General features: G+C 35.1%; 1 protein-coding gene across 1 annotated transcript; it reads left to right on the forward strand.

Annotated features, from left to right (window-relative positions):
- The first annotated feature begins 8,441 nt into the window (after positions 1-8,441).
- LOC306856433 (equilibrative nucleoside transporter 2-like) lies at positions 8,442-14,784 on the forward strand. Its single transcript, XM_079395727.1, has 13 exons — positions 8,442-8,513; positions 10,354-10,394; positions 10,734-10,812; positions 10,892-11,025; positions 11,421-11,560; positions 11,735-11,869; positions 12,141-12,238; positions 12,407-12,479; positions 12,586-12,722; positions 12,836-12,941; positions 13,018-13,103; positions 13,198-13,397; positions 13,585-14,784. The coding sequence occupies exons 2-13, from the start codon at positions 10,363-10,365 to the stop codon at positions 13,694-13,696; spliced, it is 1,332 nt and encodes a 443-aa protein (XP_079251853.1). The 5' UTR covers positions 8,442-8,513; positions 10,354-10,362; the 3' UTR covers positions 13,697-14,784.
- Positions 14,785-16,671: the final 1,887 nt, after the last annotated feature.

Consider the following 16,671-nt stretch of genomic DNA (forward strand, 5'->3'; position numbering starts at 1 on the left):
CCGTGTTTCCTGGATTTACCCTTTGCCTCTGCCGTTTGGACTCTGTTCGCTCCCCGTTTGGATTATTGCTCTCGTCTCTGGATTATCTCTCTGCCTTGCCCCTTTGGATACTGTTCGCCGTTCATCGACCCACGCTTGCTCCACGGATTGCTCTGTCTTGCCTCTGCCATACCTGTTTGCCACTGTCTGACCCTGCCTGTTTTCTGACCATGTTTTTTAATAAAGCTTTGCACATGGATCCGCACGTCTCACGTCTCGTCAGCCCCGTAACAGTCTTTCAACTTCACTTACAGCAACCTCTGAGGATTTGACAATCGACATACCTTTTCTAGAGGCATTTTAAAGGTGGTTTTTGCATTGTCAAGATCCTTCTCATCTATGCTGTCAGATGCATCCACAGCAAGTCTTCATACCGATCCATAGTTATTTTCTTCCCCTGATTATCTGAGAAAGGAACACGTTTTTCATGTTGAAATGTGCTGATGTGATTTGTCTCATTTTCTGAGCATTGCAATTAATAATGAAGATTTTAAAAAGGGGAGAGTGTTTTGTTTGTTTGTGTGTGTGTGTGTGTGTGTGTGTGTGTGTGTTCAAGTATACCCTATGTTGTGGTGACAAAATGTCCCCACAAAGATGGCAATATCCAAAATCCTTGTCCTTGTGGGGACATTTTTGGTCTGTGAAGAAACAAGCTTATAAATAAGTTTTTTGAATATCTAAAAATGCAGAAAGATTTCTGTGAGGGGTAGGTTTAGTCACACAAAGGTATCTTCTTTTCTATACTGTTGAGCAACCGCTAGATTTGACTTTAGAGAACTGCTGAAAGCTTCTGATGTTTCCTCTGGGGTGTTGTATGTGAAATCAGCTGTACAGTATTAACACAACAACAACATTATTCAGAAATTTGCTAAAACTTATGGCCAACAACTTATTTTTTTGAGAAAAAATCTTTTTGAGTCCATACAAAGCACATGATTTAGCCATTTTGATGTAGATATTAGAAGACTCACCGTAACATTGTGGCTCTGTTCCTGACCACTGGCCACCATCCTGACACACTCGTACTTTGGAACCAGTCAAGGTCAGCTAACTCTCGCAGCGGTACGTGACTTTGTTGTCTTTGTTCCACTGCTACCAGGATCAGGACAGTGATCAGCTGAGGCATTAATAAACAGACAAATAAACAAACAAATAGAAGAGAAGATCCATGGCCTTACGTTTGAGAACTACATTTCCATTTAAATCAGACTATGGATATGGAAGCATATGTGTAGCTAAATTCAATTTGAATTGCAATATACAAAATGGCAATGTATTTCTGTATTAAAATTTACATTTTCCCATATATATGTGCAACATTTAGTGCAAAATGAAAATTCAGTTATATAGGCCTAATTTAAATTTGGCATTTTCTACACTAGTTTTAATATGCAAATTAAAAACATATTTCAAAGCTTTATAAATTGAAAAATTAAAATTAAAATGTATTACCCAAATTGATTAGATATGTTTAACATGTCCAAGCAAAAAACGAGCAAAATTATCATTTACATGCTGTTTTTCCTAAATGCATTTAGACTTAGGTGTAGGACACTAGGGATTGCATTGTCATCATGATACCGTGTGATAAATGCAGCAAAATGCAGTGAGAATTGTCCAAATGTGCAGCAAAAGGGTAGCAAAATGGTGATTTGTCTTTTAAATACTTGGCTTTATATGGAATCACCTCTCCATTCTCAAAAACACGAGGATTGGGACATGTGATCTCTAGAATAAATGCAGGAGTAAACGCATACTATAGATGAGTATATAATAAAAAAAATAAGCCAAGCATTTATGCATTTATTCTTGACATAATGACACAAAATAATAACTGATGGGTAATATCCATTCGGACAGATGTATCTTAGAAGACTCCCATGTGAATAGCTGTCCGAAAGAGCAAAGCTCCCTCCAGTTATGTTTAGGACCCGCCTCTTTTGGACATCGAGGATGGAGCACCTGTCGTGGAAACAGATCATTGGAGGAGGCCATGGAAAATATGTCAGAAGTAACTTTTAATCAATTGTTGCTGTTTTATTTCCATATAAATAATACAAGAATACAGAAATATTTTAGTCTGTGTATTTTAGAATGCATTTATTTTAATAATCAAAAAGACCTACCTGCAATAAGAGGACATATTAACCATTTCAATCGCTGCTTGCACTCCATGCTGTTTATTCCAAGTTGAGTTGAGGTTTAAAAAAAAAATCACAAGCAAATGGACAGGGGGACATTTTTAAAGTCTCAGCAGGAGGATTTTATTTACATTCAATGGTCAATGTTTAACTTAAAGTCAAATAAAGAAAATCGATTTCCCAACACTCACAACAAAATAATTACCATTAGCTGTAGATCATTATATAGCTAATAATCACAAAACAAACAAATTATGTTAAAACCTAAATGACAACGGTCATGGATTCTATTTGCATTAGTTTTTTTTTATTTTAATTTTTAATTTTTTAATCAAAATATAGATGTAGAAAAACAGAATCCTTAGGGCAATAGTCACACAGAATATTTTAGAATATTTTATATTAAATAATTAGATTAAATATATTTTATATTAATATTATTATATTATTACATATATTAAATGTTATATTAAATAATTTACCATTTTTTTATATTAAATAATTAGATCTTGATCTTGAGTCCATAGAGCAACTCAAACTCAAAGGGTCATTTGAGAACAATTTTATTACTATATCAAAACATTCACCCACATTAACACCAGCAATTGAATGAACTTTTATTGATGCATTAATAGCATATTATCAATGCACTGAAGGTATGACAGGTGGTATTAAGGTATGCAGGTGGAGGGAAAATATGTCAGTACTGTTGTCATGTAGGCCTGCTGAATGACAAATTGATGCAAAATGCAAATTTATATTTTTAATTTATAATTAAAAACCATTTTGTAAAAGCTAATATAGACGTAGGCAAAAGACTTCTCTGTGGAACCAAACAATCTATGTTTTATTGAATTTGCTGGTAATAATAAACATGACCTATTTTCGTGGCATCTGTTTTAAGTCTTGGTTTCCATACAGAGAGGAACTAACACAAGGAGAAAGAAGTGGTTATGTGAAATTATTAATCCTAATTGGTAAAATAACGGGTTTATAGTTTAACATAACCTAAGAACCCAAAGGTCGGATATGTAAGGGAAAAATGTATTATGCTTGTTGTCCTAACACCGCCCTTCCCAAAATATTCCTGCCTATCATGGCACTTTGTGAAAGACAGATGGTACATATGCCAGATGCAAAGTTTTGTGAAATTTCAGTAGTGGTACACACACAATACTGCGTAAAAAATGTAGTTTAGTGGGATAAATATAGAATATATGGGGAATTAGATTTCAATATAGAAACCTGGTCTTTTGAGGTCATCATAATATTAAAACACTAAGTTTTATAGATTGTGTTCATTAGCTGTCTAGAAAAGTGTGAAAAATAACGATTTGTCTTTTCAAAACTTCTTTTACTTGACATGTTTCCTGAGTTGTGCAATGTATACGTTTCACTCTACTAATCTGTTTCAAAGTGAGCAGGGGTGTAAAAAGTAATAATAATAATAAATAGTACTTAATTTTACTCAATTAAAAGACTTAAGTAAAAGTAAAAAGTGTATCTTAAAGTACAAGTACCCTAGTTAATTAATTAATTAGTTCTTGTTTCATCATGTTGAATCATGTTATCAACACAAAGTGAAATTGCTTAGATAAATTGCATAAAATGTTTGGTCAGACAGAAATACAAAGGTTTGGTTAAATGGAGAAAAATAAAACAAAACACAATGGCTGCATGTCAAAAATATCAATCTAGTGCATACAACATTCAAATTAAAATGCAGCAAAGTGGAACACAAAAAAAATAAAGCATTAAAGGGAAACTCCATCCTTTATATGTCATGCCATTCCTTTTTTATTTGTCTATGACTTAGTTTCTTCAGATGAATACAAACTAATGGACTAATAAAATAGTCCATCTATCTGCATATATAATGCAAGTGTATGGGACGTCCAAAGACGGAGCCTTAAAAAATACAAAAACAACGGTAACCCATACGACCCCTGTTGATGACTCAATTTCTTCTTTAGCGAAACATAGGCATGTGTAAGAAAAATACAAATACTAATATTTTAAACTTGCCTGTCAGGCTGTTGCCGGGCAACTTTTTTGAGTTATGTTGCTTCGGCACTTTTCCATTGAGAATGGGTAACAAATTTCTATCTGGATACTTTAAATCGGTCGTGGGCCCTGTGTCTCACCTGGTTGCCCGTTGATTATAACATTGCTCAAAAAGTTGTCCCGTGTATCATCAGCCTGACAGTCTGTATTTATTTAATCAATATTTGTTTGTGTGGTTTCTGATGCCTGCATTAAATGCACTATAGAAGTCCTTTACACTTGCCTTAAAAGCAGTAAAAATAATTGCTCCATCAACTTTCTCAATAATGTCCATGTTAAGCAGTTCATTTATTTTTTTCTCAACAGCCTCTCTGAGGTGGAATGGAATGCGCGACAGGGGCTGTGCAACTGGTGTCTCTGTGCTATCTATAGGCTGATTTGTTTTGAGTTCAATTTGCCTCCTCTGCTGCACAATTTGGGGTATTGCTGTTGTATTATGGACTTCAAATCACTCACTGGGTAAAATGTTAGCTCCAATCCTCAGCACTCCTAATTTAACTGCTGTGCTCGATCCCCACGCCCACAAATAACTGTAAACTCTGCCATTGTGCTGCGTTTCCCAACTCCTACCTCACACCAGAAAATTCCCTTCACTGGCAAGGGTTCACTTGACGAGTATGCATACATTTTCTTGTCTGACCTGGCTGAACTGCATTTGATCTTCTTTTCTTTTAGCATTTCCCATATTCTTTATTATGTTGCTTGGTAGTTTGATGCCCCCTACTGAGAAAGTAAATCTGTCCATATTGCTCTCTTCTTTTACAACAAATGCAAATTCTTGATTCTTCTCTTCTGAGTCAACTCTTTTTATTGTCTGTTTTGAACTGTCTTTTGTTTTACACATTTTTGCGAAATGATCTTTCCCATTGCATTTCCTGCATGATTTTCCACGTGCGGGGCATTTATAATCATTTGCAAAATGAATTGTCTCTCCGCATCTGTAACAACTTTACTGTATTGCATACGTTTTTTCTGATCGCTCGCTCCTTTTTTGGACACAAGGCTCACTGTCTTTTTTATCTCAGATTCTAGAGAGATGTGCAACGCTGCCATCGAGCATGCGTCAAATCGGTGCCTTCTTCCAGCAGCTTTCTACGCACATATGTGACCCTGGACCACAAAACCAGTCATAAGGGTAAATTCGAAATTGAGATTTATACATAATCTGAAAGCTGAATAAATAAGCTTTCCATTGATGTATGGTTTGTTAGGATATGACAATATTTGGCCTAGATACAAATTTGAAAATCTGACGGTGCAAAAAAATCAAAATATTGAGAAAATCGCCTTTAAAGTTGTCCAAATGAAGTTCTTAGCAATGCATATTACTAATCAAAAATTAAGTTTTGATATATTTACAGTAGGAAATTCGCAAAATATCTTCATGGAACATGATCTTTACTTAATATCCTAATGATTTTTGGCATCAATCATTTTGACCCATACAATGTGTTTTTGGCTATTGCTACAAATATATCCCAGCGATTTAACTCAATTCAATTCAGAAAGCTTTATTGGCATGACAAAAACATACATTTTGTATTGCCAAAGCATTAAAACAACATAGAAAATGATTTAGAATATCTGAACATTTAGTAAAGCTTAGAGAAAATAATAGTAATAATGAAACTAAATAAAGGCATTATTATATAAACACATGGCTAGATATAGCAAAAAAAAAATGCTAATAGTGTTAATAAAATAAATAAAGAATTATAATAATAAATAAGAGATTATACTATAGACATCATGTAACAACTGAACTTAGAAATTTGAACATTGTATACATTATATAAATGTGTGTAGGTCTAATGGGTGTGTGTTTGGGCTGTGAGTGAGTGTGTGTTTATTGGCTGTTTGTTTCTCTCTGGCTGTCCCTCAGGAGATGACAAGATGCTACAAATCTTGCAGCTATATTAGAACATTTGGCTTCTTCGCCAAGAATGAAACTGAGTTTTTGGGTTGGATTACAGGTGCTAAATTGGGGGAATATTTTATTAATTTTGGGGTAGTAGTGGTCTCTGATAACTTTATATTTTGTGCATTCTGTGAGGAAGTGCAGCTCCGTCTCCGTCACTCCCAGAGTCTGTCCTCACGAGAGAGCCAGGTCTGTCTGCGCCGGCCCGTCTCTACGGCCAGACTGTGTTCACTGAGTCTGTACATCGTCAGTGTTTTCCTGAGTCTCACATCACTCACGGCGCTCAGGTAGATCGCAACAGTGTATTCTCAATTTAGGGCTGAATAACATTCCAGTTTGTGCTGGTTTTTAATGGTGTTTGTCCAATGGGTGATGTACTTGTCTTTTTCTGTGTTTATAATGTATGTGAGTGTGTGTGTGTCCTGAGGCTGGCTGATCTCTGTGTGTGTGAGCTCAGTCAGTCTCAGCACCAGCTGGCACAGGGGACTCTTACTTACGCTCAGCTCTTGGTGTTTTAGGGCTTTGTAATGGTATGTGTTGGGGTCGCTTGTTTTTAGGTGTTTCCAGAATTTCAAGGCTCTTTTTTGAATGTTTAGAAGCAGAGGGTATTGGCCTAATTCTGCTCTGCATCCATTGTTTGGAGTTTTTCTTTGGACTTTGAGTATTCTTTTACAGAAATCTAAATGTAGAGTTTCGATTGGGTGTTTTTCCCAATTTAAGAAGTCAAATTTTATAGAAGGACCCCACACTTCACTGCCATATAAAACAATTGGTTCAATTATAGATTTGAAAAGTTTAAGCCAGATTTGGATTGGGATGTCGATTTTAATGGATCTTTTTATGGCATAGAAAGCCCTTTGAGCTTTCTCTTTGAGTTCTTTCACAACCAAAGCAAAGTTACCAGTTGGAGTTATTTTCAGGCCGAGGTAAGTGTATGTTTTTGTGGTTTCAATGGTTCTGTGTGATAGTGTGAATGTGTGTGTTGGTCCCTGAGATCTGGAGCGTTTCTGGAACATCATTACTCTAGTTTTTTGGAGGTTGACCGTCAGGGCCCAGGTCTGACAGTAATCCTCCAGCAGATTCAGGCTGTCCTGAAGCCCCTCTTCAGTGGGCAACAGGAGGTCCAGGTCATCTGCGTAGAGAAGACACTTTATCTCTGTGTCGTGTGAGTGAGACCTTGAAAGGGAGCGTGTTCTAATATGTTGGCCAATTGGTTGATGTAAATGTTGAAGAGGGTTGGGCTTAAACTGCATCCCTGTCTCACTCCACGCCCCTGGGGGAAGAATTCGGTTCTTTGGTTTCCAATTTTAACTGCACAATGGCTGGCTGTGTACATTGATTTAATCAAATCATAGAATTTTCCCCCTATTCCACTGTCGATAAGTTTTAGGTATAGTCCTTCATGCCAGATTAAATCGAATGCTTTCTTGAAATCAACGAAACAAGCAAAAATGTTTCCTTTGTTTTGATGTACATATTTGTCAATTAGTGTTTGTAATGTAAAAATGTGATCGGATATGCGACATTTTGGAAGAAAGCCAGTTTGGCATTTACTGAAGGCATTGTGCTTCGTAAGGAAGTGTAACAGTCTGGTGTTTAAGATGCTACAGAACACCTTCCCCAGGTTACTGTTCACACAGATGCCTCGGTAGTTGTTGGGGTCTAGTTTATCTCCGTTCTTGTGAATGGGGCTGATGAGGCCCTTGTTCCAGATCTCAGGGAAGAACCCGACACACAGAACATCATTGAACAGTTTTAGCATGGCCAGTTTGAAGCTTTGCTCTGTGTGTTTCAGCATCTCGTTCAGGATGCTGTCGACACCACAGGCTTTCTTGGGCTCGAGGACCCGTAATTTGTCTTCCAATTCTTTCATTGTTATGGGGAAATCTAAGGGGTTTTGATTTGCTTTAATCGATCTTTCTAAATTGTCTAGTTTATTAATTATTTCATTTTGATTAAAATTTTGAATTTCGGTTGGGCTATATAATTCTTGGAAATGAGTTTTCCACGTCTCCCCATCTTGGATGGCCAGAATTTCTTGATTTGGTTTGTATAATAATTTACATTTATCCCAAAATTTGTGTGAATTTATAGATTTTTCAATTTCTTCAAACTGTTTTTGCAAAAACTGTGCTTTTTTCCGCCGGAGTGTGGCTTTATATTGATTTAACTAAGTCAATCTTTCATGGTAGCTGTTTCAACGCTGATGGAGAGAGGACATGAAATCAGCACGTGACGCACATAGGCGGCTTTATGACGTGGTAGGAAACGATGAAGGCGGGAAGCTTTTGAAAACTGAAATACCCGCGCAGTATTTTGTTGCTGTTGAAGACGTGTGTAACTACGAATTTGTGAGTACGAGTAGCCTATATATTTTAATACACCGATTATTAAATTCTTATTTAAAAGAACGCATCAAGAATAATATTAATATAGTCTATTCAGTTTACAAGGTCTACTTAAAAGGTTTAATTAATAAAAAAATAAAACAAATTATTTAGTGCGATCACTGAATCAATATTTATTTATACTATCGGTGGAATGTAATCTCTATTAGGACTGAATAGATCTATTTTGTTTCGAAATCCATTGTGGAAGGAAAGCCTGAAAAATAAAATTGTGTGGAGGATATGTTTGGACGTGTATGCTTTCAGATTTTGAGTAAAGTTAGTGATTGATTCACGTGTTTAGGATAACGTTACTGTTTTCAGTATGTTTCTTACAATCAAGTTTAAGATGATTAGGCTATTCACACACATGAAATTATGCTATAACTTGCCTATATTTTATTTTACACTAATGCATATATTAGGCTATGCATAAAACTCAATATTTCAATAATATCAACACGATCAAAAGTTGACATTAATGTATTCGCGTTGACATGATCAGGGAAATACCTTTTTTGCAGTCTATGGGAAATACGTGCAGCTGTCAACCGCTTCACGCGTCCTTATAACTAATAATAATAGTTTGAAATAACTTATTTGTATTCGCCATATGGCGTAAGGTAAGTGATTTGTGTTACATACAAGTAAAAATTACATTTTCTTGTATTCTATTATCAATTACTTTTACTTAAGTAAAACTTCCGTACAGTATTTTAAGTTAGTTTTTTTATTTGTAATATTGTCTGTTATTATTAACCATATGAAATGTAAATACTGTGAAAGTTTAAAGATGAAGACGTATTATGAGACACCTTGGGATATGCATCATGCGGAAAACATTTCTTGTCTGTTGCAGAAGGGGAACCTCCGCCACAGGATGATGTTAAATTAGCCTGTGTGTGTGTGTGTGTGTGTGTGTGTGTGTGTGTGACTTATTTAAAATGCTAAATACACTAAAAAGATCCAGAAGTAAACTGTTAAACTGAAATCATGTTGTTATTGAAGGATATGTTGAGTAAGAAACTTGGATCTTCTAGAATCATTAAACAATTCATGGTTATTTAATTAAATGTAATTTATCAACACTACAGTTTTTCTTAATAAAAAAGTATGAAGCGTTTTCAAAATTACACCAGAAATACCAGATTAAATATCTCAGCTATGGGGGGAGAGGGTCGAATAATTGTGTCGGACAGTAGGGGGGCCTTCGAATCAAAAACGTTGAGAACTCAACTTAACTGACAGCTAGGATTCACAGTTTTTGTTTTACGTTTTTACTTCACCCATAACTCCTGTGGATGTCATTATGCGCACTTACAAAATCTGTAATATATGTGACCTTGGACCACAAAGTGAGATTAATACATCACCTGAAAGCTGAATAAATAAGCTTTCCATGGTTTATTAGGAGAGGATTATTTTTGGCCGAGATACAACTATTTGAAAATCTGGAATCTGAGGGAGCAAAAAAATCCAAATATTGAGAAAACCGCCTTTAAAGTTGTCCAAATTAAGTCCTTGGCAATGCATATTACTAATCATAAATGAGCTTTTGATATATTTATTGTAGGAAATTCACAAAATATCTTCATGGAACACGATCTTTACTTAATATCCTAATGATTTTTGGCATAAAAGAAAAATCAATAATTTTGACCCATACAATGTATTTTTGGCTATTGCTACAAATATACCCGTACTACTTATGACTGGTTTTGTGCTCCAGAGTTACATAGCTGTGTATTGATTTCACAAACTTGGTTAATTATCTAAAACCAAAAATATTACTTTTTTTTTTCAGAACATTAAAATGAGGATTTGTCAGGGAGCATCAGATAAGAGGTGAGTGTAGTTCTGATGCCAGCTGATTTACTGGATATAACAGATCATGTTAATTAATTTAAAAATATATTAAGAGTCTTCTTTTCTGGGATCTCTGTAAAAATTATTTTGTTGTTGTTTGTTTGTCTATTAATATTGATTAATATGTGTTTATTATTGTTATTTTAGTTTTAAATTTGTACAGCTGATTTTTGTTTTGTACTACTGTTCCACAAAATGGAACTCAATAAACAGTTGTTAACAACAACAACAAAAAATGAAGATAATAACTTTCATGAATTTTTGTGCTTTTCATTTATGACATTATATAACATAATTGTATCTCTCTAACCTTGACAGTGGCCTTGTGGCTGTTATCTTTTTCTTGTTGGGAATGGGAACTCTGCTTCCATGGAACTTCTTCATAACTGCAATGAATGTAAGACAGACAGACCTTCACTGATAAAGGGTTACCTCTAAATCTCACGTGCTCATACTCCGTTCCTTTCTGTTTGCAGTATTTCACTGACCGTTTGAAAAATGGCACAAATTCTACACAGACTGACACTTACATGTTTGGTAATACGAGTGTGCTGTTAGCCCAGCTTCCCTTGTTGCTATTCACACTTCTCAACTCCTTTCTATACCAGCAGTGAGTATCTGGTTCATGAAACATTTGTTTACTTCTGCAAGTTATATAGTGTTGTATAGCTATGTAGGTATGGGAAGTTAATGAAATAGCTCACCCAAAAATTAAAATTTACTCACCCTCAGGTCATCCAAGAAGTAGATGAGTTTTTCTCCATTAAAGGAATTTACCATTCCATTACTTGCTCACCAACAGATACTGTGCAGTGAATAGAACTCAGAATGAGTTCAAACAGCTGATAAAAACCAACAATCTTGTCACAGATTTCTAATAAAAATACCCTATATTTATTTAGGATAAATAAATTTGCAGCAAAATTCCACTTTTGAGTGAGCTATTTAACAACCTCTAATATTATGATATATATATATATCTTTTTTTATCTTTTGTTTATGTAGCATTGCAGAGAAGATGCGCATTGCTGGCAGCATGGTCTTCATATTACTGCTCTTCATTCTCACGGCCATTTTAGTGAAAGTTCAGATGGACCAGGACCACTTCTTTTCCATTACAATGGCGACCATCTGGTTTATTAACAGTATGTTTCTTATAATATTGAAGTTTATTATATGTGAATTACATCGACAGAATGTTCACATTCCCCTTTTCACATTATGATAAAAAGAGTATTGCAATAAAACTACTTTCCGCTTTCTCTCAAATACATTTGAGACAAATCTAATTCACTTTATTTCTTTGCCATTTTGCCCAGTGTTTGGGGCTGTTCTGCAAGGTAGTCTGTTCGGTCTGGTCGGTAAGCTGCCCCCGAGATTCAACTCCCTGTTCATGAGTGGACAGGCAGTGGCAGGAATCTTCTCTGGTATTGCTATGCTGTTATCGAATATCTGTAAGTATTTGAAATATTCCACTCAAGCTGGACAAAAAAAAAATTGCATTCTAATTACTTGGTGTACTATTTAGCTTTTTTAGTGTTCCAAATGTACTTTTGCATTCACATTATTCATAAAAGGGCTCAGCCTTTTGTGGTTTAAATTAATTGTGCAACCACAATCGACACCTTCTTTTTTTTTTTTTTTACCTAAAATGTTGTTACTTTTTATTATCAATCTGAGAGAAACCCATTTATTCTGACAGATGTGTTTTTATGCAATCTTTAGTTGAAACTGACTCAGAGAGTTCTGCCCTGGGATATTTCATAACCCCCTGTGTCGCCACTCTACTTACTTTATGCTGTTACCTCGTACTTCCGCATCTGGTAGGTGACACCAGCCATCATGATTTCTTTTTACTTGTCATTTAACTGTGACACAGATAAAAAGCATTTTTTTATTGCTATAATATGTGAAAATAGTACATTATTAGCAGAGCAGTATTCTAATTACTTCTGATGTTGTACAAAATTAAATTCCTTGTTATATTACAGAGATTTGCCCAACTTCATTTGGAAAATATGTCCACTAAAACTTCAATGAAAGAGCAATCAGCAAATAGTTCTGGTACGTCACATCGTACATTTTTCCGTTGTTTTGACAAATAACAAAGTCCAGCAAAGCCACTCACTGTTGGTTCTTCTAAATCATGATGTTCTTGTTGTTGCTACAGAGATTGTTAAAGTGAAGTTGAATAATTTTGACAATGGATTTGATGACATTGGTGAAACTGAAGCATGTAAAAAGCTGAATGAGCTCAAACAGGAACCCACTGAGGAGAAGTCAACTGTGCCACAAGTCTTCAAAAAGGTATAGCAAACGTCTTTTCTGTTTATATACCCACCATCAGGAAAAATTCACTGAATGTATTTTAAAAGAATCAGTAAGTGCATCGTTGCATTTATTTTATTTATTTATTATAGATTTGGATGATGGCTTTATGTGTGACATGCGTGTTTGCCGTCACATTGTCCGTTTTTCCAGCAATTACTATAAATACAAAACCTTCTGGCTTATTTGATGGGAAAGGTGAGTCTGCACAAGATATCTAGCTCATGCATTATGCTTGTCAAAACTGTGATTTTCATAATTTTTTATCTTATAGATTACATCTTCGTACCTTTGTGTTCATTCATTGTCTTCAATGTGATGGATTGGATTGGCAGAAGTCTCACTTCTCGTCTTCAGTGGGTGAGTCTCATCAGAGCCTGTATCAACACAAGACAATGCCTAATTATGGAAATTCTTTATCTAACATCATATTTGTTCCTTCCCAAACTCCCAGCCTTCGATGAAGAGTCGTTTATTCCCTTTTTTTGTGGTATTACGGGTAGTTTTCATTCCTGCCCTCATGCTCTGCAACATTCAGCCCCGCTTCTATCTCCCAGTCTTTTTCAATCATGACATGGCTTACATTACCATCATGTCTTTGTTTGCCTTGACGAATGGATATTTTGCCTGCCTCTCCATGAGCTATGCTCCACAGTAAGTACTTTTAAAGACAACACAAAAGATATTATCAAGGTTCTTTACTGTCATAATCAGCTGGGGTCAGGAAATGGTGAATTTATTCTGTCATGTCATCGTAATTGACATTCTTTGTCTTCTCATTCAGGACAAACCCTTTGTCTCCCATAATATACCCACATACTCTGTTTATTTTTTTATCTAGGCTGGTGAGGTCTAAAGATGCAGAGACAGCAGGGGCTCTGATGACCTTCTTCCTGGCTTTGGGACTCTCTCTGGGTGCCGCTTTCTCTTTTGGCCTTAAAAGAATTGTTTAGGGAAGATCCAACAGGCTGACACTTCTGTTATCTCAATATCCCATTATCCTTCCAACAAAAACATGTTTCAAATGACTACTGTTTTGAGGCACGGGTATACTTCTTTTCTCTTGTTTTTCTCGCTTTATCTTGTGCAGAGTTGAGCATGCAAGCCTTTCAAAGTATACTCCATTGACCACAAGCATGTACTGTATATATTCTGTACATTCGGTTTAGACTAGTGGCATTTACATTCAAGAATTCAGTCATGCACTGTTTTCCATGTGAACAAAAAATGGGCTCACATGGTGTCACAGACATCAGCAGACTACAGATGTCAAAAACTTATAAAATATACTTTGGTCTTTATAGCACTTTATAGTCATGGTTTCTGAAGATTAAAAAAAAAAAAAAAGGAAATTAAGGTTCTGTAGATGAAATCTTTTCTCTTAACCTTTTTATTTTATGTGTCTGTATTTTAAAACTTGCATTTCCATGGGGTGTTTTTTAAGGGAAGTCTTTTACCTTTAACATGTTTAATAATTTTTTTATTTGCAATCAGTTTTGTACATCAATTTTTACATCAAATATATGTTTTTATATGTGGTATGTTTTTATATTTTTATTTATTTTTATTTTTTATTCATTTTAGGTGCATCTATTTTTCTTTAATATTTTGTATGATTTTTGTGTGTTTGATTTGTTGTTGTTGTTTTACTCAATTTTTAATAAAATTGTTAAGTATAGCAAACGCTTCTTGTACAATCGCTTCACCTTCAACCTGTGGGTAACTGCAGACACCCCAGTCAGGAACAGGTTAGATTTGCTGATGCCTTGTGGAATTCTGTGGATTTAACATGAATTGTCCTAGTTTTTATGTCCAAATAAACATTACTGTTAGAGTAATGGCTAATTATTGACTAACTTAAGCACTCTAGACTGATTAAATACACTGTAAGCACTTAGTAGTGATGTATAAGTTCATGTATATATGCTTTGATTAAACAATATACTGTACATTTTTTAGGGTACTTTATTTTTCTTCCTCCAAAATGTAAGCCATTTATATGAAGGGGGAGCAGATGTCTACAATAAACAGTGCCATTGTGAAAAATTATATTCTGTCAGAACTAAATAACTGCAGCAAGGCTGTCCAAGTCGCTCTCTCCATACAGGGCACTGGAGAAGGAGATATAATCAGGGGTTTCTGGGGGAGCATCACCATCAATGTAATCTAATGCAGAACATAGTAGACAAAAATAAGTGCTTAGACAACAGGAGCCATTAAACCATTTGATTTTTTCAATCTGAAACATGATATCACATTAGATTCTCATACCATCTGCATCAAACATTTTAGGGATGTCAAGGTATTTCTCTGCTATGTCAAAAGCAGTGTTGAGGTTGCCAATGGGGTCATCAGACATAGCCAGGGAGAAATAGGTAAATAAAGAGAAGAAACATTTTCCACACTACAATTGATAAAATATAGCTACAAAAGACAGTTAACCATATACCATTCATCATGGAAACATTTCATACTCATATTCTTCATAAACACCATGTCTGAATGTGACACGTGCTATTTTATACACTGAAGAACATTAGTAACAATTAAACAAGCAAAAACTGAATTTAGTGTGAGCACATTTTAGATAAATTCAGTTAAAAATCTTAACAAAAAAAGTACTGGCAGATGGTAATACTGTAGCACTTTGATATTTACCATGATTTATATCATTATCATATTAATGTACTATGGTATTCACATGGTACTCTAAAATACTTCAACAAATACCATGATATTAAAAAGGAAATGATTAACACAACAATGAGTGATATGCAGAGATTCTATGTGAGAGTGTGCATGATGTACACATGTGCGTGCTAATGCACAGACAAGAGCCATAAATGGTTAAACAGAGTAAGAGATTGTGAAATTAAGCCAACATGCTGTTCTTTCCCCATGGTCAGCAGGAGTGAAACCACCTGATGTGGAAGAACAGAACAGAAGTCACGTTAACATTCCTGTAGGGGGCAGTCTTCCTCTGACACAACAGCACCAAGCCCTCCTTAGCAGAGGTCTCTGTGAGGAACAGGTCAGTAGATCACTTTCAGTGACTACACAAAATATGATGTTGAACCCTTGACCTTACCCTTCAATGTAAAGGTATGCTCAATTGACCTCATTCATGGAACTTTCATAAATATATGAGTAAACATGCTTGATTCACAAATGCTCCATAAACCCCATTTGGTACTTGAATGTGTGCGAGTTAATGAATTCCAGTCATTTGTAAATAGGGCATACTTGCATGGACATTCATAATTAGTATAATCCCCACCCATGAATTACAACTAAAGAGAAGTTGGCCATATGCATACAAAACTATTATCGGAGCTTTATTCATGAAGTGAATTAAATGCATCGCAAAGCTTTTGCACATGTTTTTGTATTCATATTTTGTTTTACATTTAACTAATTAATAATTATATATTATTATTTAGGGTATATAGTGTTATATAGGCCTGTGCCTAAAAGAACAACATGTTTGGATGTTTTAAGCACCGTTTCTGTGTGGATAATATCAAATTGGAGAATGTATGCATAGGCCCATTAAAGATTTAGTTATATTTTTAATTTTCCACCAAGGTGAGTTGAAGAAATTTGTTTATTTTTAAAACAGTTATGTTTTTTAATTAATGTTCCAATAAAGGGTAGATAGCTTACTTTAATATTACAATCATATTGTTCCAAATCTATCTATGCCTCATTATCTGAATTAATGTGTATCCACTTAATAAGAAATAGTAACTGACCTGCTATATAATACATTAAAGGCAGGGTATGCGATTTTTCAAAAACGTTTTAGAAAACTGAGTCAGGGCCGAGTACCAAAACAAGGGGGCTGATGGGTTCATAGCGTAACTGATGATATTCACAGCATTAAACGACTTGGCACAAGCTGGCTGGTTCATGTCCAGATAAATACATA

The sequence above is a fragment of the Barbus barbus genome, assembly GCF_936440315.1.
Source record: "Barbus barbus genome assembly, chromosome: 36".
In the NCBI taxonomy this organism is placed as follows: domain Eukaryota; kingdom Metazoa; phylum Chordata; class Actinopteri; order Cypriniformes; family Cyprinidae; genus Barbus; species Barbus barbus.

Coding starts and splice junctions, on each gene's coding strand:
- LOC306856433 (XM_079395727.1), top strand. CDS start 10,363: ATGAGGATTTGTCAGGGAGCATCAGATAAGAG. Junction 11,026..11,420: donor AACTCCTTTCTATACCAGCA/GTGAGTATCTGG, acceptor TTGTTTATGTAG/CATTGCAGAGAAGATGCGCA. Junction 12,239..12,406: donor ACCTCGTACTTCCGCATCTG/GTAGGTGACACC, acceptor GTTATATTACAG/AGATTTGCCCAACTTCATTT.